Genomic DNA, 897 nt, shown 5'->3' on the forward strand with positions numbered 1-897 from the left:
TGGCAGTCAGCACGAATTGACGGGCAGATGCAGGGGACGCACGCGTGGTGCCGGTGTCGACGACCCCTGCATTGGTGGCAGGGATCAGAGTCTCCAAGCCGTACGTAGCCGAGATATTCACGCCGAAGTAATCACCCGCATAGAGCGTTTTAGTGACCGGCGTCCACAAGAGCGGACCGATGAACTGATAACATGACGCCAATTTAGCCATTTGGGTGACAACGGAGAACTAATAAGCATACCAGTGATTCATCAACGCCCCCGATGGTGAGCATCCCGTCTGCGATGGTGTCGTCAGTAGTAGTTTCAAGGAGCTCAAGTCAGTCGGCGAACTTGTTGTGTCATTCGAGGTTGTGGGCACAAACGAGACGGCAATCACTTGCTCAGGGATAAGCTTCTGCGCATACGCATTATTTATGACGGTCGGTATGGTCGTATTCGGTTCGCCGACAATGCTATCCATAGTGAGGTCGACGGGTCCAACGCCAAGGATGCCATCCACGCCCGACCTGCTCAAATATTAGATCACTGCACGACATGTTGCGCAACACAGTAGACTCACTCAAAGCTAGTGATATTAGTCGCGGCTCCGATGGACTGGTTCTTGATTGTAATACCAGGTGCAATGGTCACCTCGTCGTAGTCTGCAATGCGTACATAGCTCTTCAGCTACGGTATAGGTGCTCACATATATCAATTCTTTACATTCGTCGCCGAGCATGGAGGCACCACCATAAGTGATGCTAAGAGTTTGGCCAGTTGGGAAACTGGTGTTGGTCCTCGCGTAAGGTGTATAACCACTGAGAGAAGCACCATCGCCCTTTCAGTAAATATGCTACATCCAAGGGCGCAGCGAACACACCCGACCCATGTGTTGGAGCTCCCAGTATCGAGGAC

At 52.0% G+C, this 897-nt stretch overlaps 1 protein-coding gene across 1 annotated transcript in view; it reads right to left on the minus strand.

Annotated features, from left to right (window-relative positions):
• Positions 1-897, minus strand: part of FIBRA_00704 (uncharacterized protein) — a gene marked incomplete at both ends in the record, with an annotated part of 2222 nt that overhangs the window by 888 nt on the left and 437 nt on the right. Inside the window, 5 exons of the mRNA XM_012322593.1 lie at positions 43-184; positions 243-280; positions 334-509; positions 563-644; positions 706-800. Coding sequence (XP_012177983.1) covers positions 43-184; positions 243-280; positions 334-509; positions 563-644; positions 706-800 — 533 coding nt within the window. The remainder of the gene's footprint in view (positions 1-42; positions 185-242; positions 281-333; positions 510-562; positions 645-705; positions 801-897) is intronic.

Source organism: Fibroporia radiculosa (assembly GCF_000313525.1).
Source record: "Fibroporia radiculosa TFFH 294 genomic supercontigs, scaffold296, whole genome shotgun sequence".
NCBI lineage: Eukaryota > Fungi > Basidiomycota > Agaricomycetes > Polyporales > Fibroporiaceae > Fibroporia > Fibroporia radiculosa.